General features: G+C 30.1%; 1 protein-coding gene across 1 annotated transcript; it reads left to right on the top strand.

Moving 5' to 3' along the window:
• The first annotated feature begins 275 nt into the window (after window positions 1–275).
• On the top strand, window positions 276–4,058 carry LOC115983380 (ubiquitin carboxyl-terminal hydrolase 12-like). Its single transcript, XM_031106049.1, has 5 exons — window positions 276–315; window positions 2,702–2,871; window positions 3,098–3,383; window positions 3,497–3,657; window positions 3,776–4,058. The coding sequence occupies exons 2-5, from the start codon at window positions 2,736–2,738 to the stop codon at window positions 3,922–3,924; spliced, it is 732 nt and encodes a 243-aa protein (XP_030961909.1). The 5' UTR covers window positions 276–315; window positions 2,702–2,735; the 3' UTR covers window positions 3,925–4,058.
• The last annotated feature ends 244 nt before the right edge of the window (window positions 4,059–4,302 follow it).

The following is a 4,302-nucleotide window of genomic DNA, read 5'->3' as shown; positions in this document are numbered from 1 at the left end:
CTTTATGCATCGTTGTTCATAAACAATAGTTTCTTTATGCTTCCTAAAAGGAAACCCAATCCTCCAATTCTTCTCCTCTCTCCAATCAAATTAAGCATAGATCCTTCTTTTTTCTTGCATCTCGGCCCTTCTCTATTCTTTCCTTCGAACCAATCACACGTACTGTTCCGTGTGTAAAGTGGTATGGTATTGTTGTGGACCACACAATCCTATTGACATCCCTCTATAAATAGTGCATATTATCAATAGCTTTAAATAAAGAGGATTTTGACAAACCAAAACCCAAATTCATGGAAAACAAGTCCGGCGAATTCGGTATGTTCTTTTTCGTTCTTCAATGTTTATTTGAGACAATTATTTTTTGTATTTTATTTATTTTATTTCAATATAAAGGTTCATATTTTCTTGCCTACTTTACGTTGGAACTCTTTGATGGCATAGGGTCTTAATGGAAGAAAAGAACCCTTCCAAAACCCCACCCCAAATCCATGAAACGATTGTATAGTTCATGATTTTTTATTTTTTTTATTATTATTTTTAAATCCTAACTTCTCCTCTTAAAGAGTAAGCAATTAGAAGAACTATTATTTTTCTTCAATCTTTTGCTGCGCGGGGGCATCACTAATGAAAGGATATAATCATATAGTGTCATAGCGCAGTTATACATTAAAAGTAGTCGGTAACCAGCCATGCAATACGTGGAAGAGTTTAACTTAATATAATTTTTTTTTTCTCTTTTTTATTTATTTTGTCTAGATATGAAATTTAGATAATTATGGTAAATATTTGTAACCATTTATTATGATCTAGTTTGTATATGAAACTATATAATCTACCATTTAAAGAAATTATGACGTGCCAAAATTCCAATCGAGGATTTAAATTATATATATAGACATATATAGATAGATTGATATATTAAACCCTAAGTTTAATTAATTTCAAAGTGAAATATATACTTTTAAAATTGTATGAATTTATACCCTAGATCAAATCGTATGATCAAACCTAAAAGGTTTAGATTTTAAATTGATATAATTTTAAAGTTCGATATTTAATTTGAGACTAGAGTCCATCAAAAAGTAATTGAAACCATAGAAACTATAAGATTTCATTTGCAACAATCTTAAATCCTATAAGTTATTTTTATAATTACTCTTATGTTATCATTATTGCTGCTGTTGGTACTACTACTACTACTCTTATGTTATCATTATTGCTGCTGTTGCTGCTGCTGCTACTACTTCTACTACTAGTAAAGAAAGAGATCAAAAATCATGGATAGAACCCCAGTTAGACCAAGAAGGGCCATGGTACCCAACCTCTAATTTTTTTTTCATATTGTATGCATAGTTTTTTCAATAGTATAGGTAATTAAAATTAAAGTTTAGTTTCCAAAAGTTACTCCTAAGTCCCTCTCAAGAATTAAGATTAATTCGAAGATATAATAAAATGGAAATAAATAACTAACCCACAACATTGGCTCACCTCCAAAAAAAAAGAAAAAGAAAAAAGAAAAACAAACAAACAAACAAATTTTTTTTTTTTAATTAATAATTACGTAAAATCAAGTCTTGCTATTATAACGAAAATGTTAACCACCTTAAGAAGAGTTGTCAACTCATCCACGAACCACCAGTGCCTTGAAATGCTCGCTCCCATCCATACATGTTCTCTCTTTTGAATTCATTTCGTAAAAAATAAAATTTTTTGAACAATCTTTTTAATAATTTTATTTTCTTGATTAGAAAGATACTTAAACTTTCAGAAGTGTTAATTTTTTTTTCCTGATTTTACAACTTATTTTACTAATTTCACTTATAAGATGTCTGTACGTTTGGGTGCTAATATGGCTTAGAGAAATGAGAAACAAAACATTCTCTTAAAATCATTTTTTTTTTTTTTTTCATTCTGTAAATATGGTGAGTAAAACAAAATCTTAAAAAGTTTCTGTAAAGTTGAATTAAAAGAGCAATTTTCGTGTCAAATTGTTTGGTTTTGTATTTTCTTAAAATTATATATTCCTCTCAATGTCATTTAACAATTCAAAATTTTTTTTTCTTTTTTTTCTTAAGGTATTCTATCTCTTTGATTTTGGGGGTTTGGAATTAGGTGTTAAATACGATATAACATCATAATTTTATTCAAATTGGATAATTTAGGGTAGTAATTGAATTTAGAGTTGAGAGACATTGCTGCAAAATTTAATACAGATTCAATCATAAATGAATGTTAGGACCTAATGGGATATCAAGTTTTGTTTTTATTGATGATTGAGTTGAAATGTGTTAAGAAACAAAAAAATGTATCAACTATTTTATTATAATTTATTGTTAACACTGAATAAACCACCAATTTTATTTTTCATGTATTAATTAATTTATTTTTGAATTTTTGTATAATTCTCATTCTTAAATTATTAGAAAAAAATCATACTTTGGCTGCCCAATATTTACTAGAATTGTGTCTAAATATTCCTAATGTATTGTAGCAATCACAAGAATGGCAAGACATTTTCGGCCAGCTCATTACTTACTAAAAATATAGTCATACTCTTTACTGTGTGAGACTGGGGTTGAAAAGTATGACTCTGGTGTTTTTGAAGTTGGCGGCCACAAATGGTGGATTCTAATGCCTCAATATTCTTTGTTCCTTAAAATATAAATTTGAGCCTTATTATCTACCATGTCTTCTTTTGTAGGAGGTTGTCTCTCTATCCAAAAGGAAATGAGAAAATGAATGGGACTGGTCACATCTCCATTTATTTGTCAATTGTTGATACAGAAAAATCTCCTCTGGGATGGGAGGTTAATGCCAGCTTCAAATTGTTTGTGTATGATCAGATACGGGACAAGTTCTTGACCATTCAAGGTTTGCTCTCTAATAATTTATACATATGCATAAACATGCATGTGTATTTGCTATGCAAAAAATTCTACCAAATCAACAATTTTCGTAATTTTTTTCATAACTCGTTGAGGGTGATAGATTAGTTTAGTATAATATCACTTTCACATGAACTACCACGGTTGTAAAATAATATTAAGAAATGTGTTTTGGTACTAGACTAATTGTTTGCCATACATTTAATTTGTAGATGTTGAAGGGGCAATTAGAAGATTTCATGACATAAAGACTGAATGGGGTTTCGACAAATTTCTCCCTCTTGATTCTTTTAATATTATTTCAAATGGATACCTTGTCAATGATTGTTGTGTATTTGGTGTGGAGATTTTTGTTCATGAACGTAGTGCAAAACGAGAGTGTTTTACCATGATAAGAGAACCTCCCAATCGAATTATGACTTGGAAGATTGAAAACTTTTCACGAAAGGATAGAGTATTATATGCTTCTCAAGTATATGTTGTTGGAGAATTAAAATGGTATTTTTATTATTAGAAGTTAAAACTTTTATTGTTATAAAAGGGAAAGCTACCACTGCCAAATGCAAAACTTATTAACTATTATTTTTTTTAACTCTGTTTATTGAATCCAGGAAAATACAGATTTATCCCAATGGATTTTATAATGAAGCACCCAAAGCAATTTCCGTCTTCCTCGACTCAGTAGATTGTGTTGCACCTGATTACAAAATTTTTGTGGATTTTAAGCTGCGGATAAGGGACCAAATTAACAATGAACATGCAGAAGAAAGAGGTTAATGAATTATATTTGTCATTTTCTTCTTTTTTTCTTGAGAGAAGTATGTCCTTTTTGTTCTCTTTTATTTACTTTCCTCAATTATAAGCTTTCTTTATTTTATTCCCCCTCACAGCTAAACACTGGTTCTCTGCCTCATGTAACGACTGGGGTTTTTCGCAACTTTTGTCACGAAAGGATCTTGAGGATGCATCCAAGGGGTTTCTTGTTGAAGATACCTTGATTGTAGAAGCAGAAATTATGGTTATGTCTACTATAAAGTAGTTCTACATATTTATTTATATTTTGATGAAAAGTTCTACATATTTATAGTTTGTTTGGCTCGGGACAAAGATTATGGTTGTCTACTGTAAAGTAAAGATCTCTTAATAACCGTACATATTTATCGTTTGTTTGGCTCAGAACCTAAAGTTATGTTTCCTCGTCTTAGGTTTCTTTTTTAGGTTTGAGTTCTATTTTTTAAACTTTCTACTGAGGGTGGGGGTCAATGCGACATGACTATTTGAAATTGGCATAATTGTACTATCATCGTTAGTTTGCACGACCATTGTTAGATACTAACTCGAGTGAAAACACATTGCACGACCGGGGCGCGCATGCTTAATGTAAGTTTATGTTTATTAACATCATAGTCCCACATTT

This window comes from Quercus lobata, chromosome 4 (genome assembly GCF_001633185.2).
Source record: "Quercus lobata isolate SW786 chromosome 4, ValleyOak3.0 Primary Assembly, whole genome shotgun sequence".
NCBI classification, from domain to species: Eukaryota; Viridiplantae; Streptophyta; class Magnoliopsida; order Fagales; family Fagaceae; genus Quercus; species Quercus lobata.
Note: the sequence above shows the minus strand (reverse complement) of the source record. Positions and strands in the feature narration are given on the sequence as shown.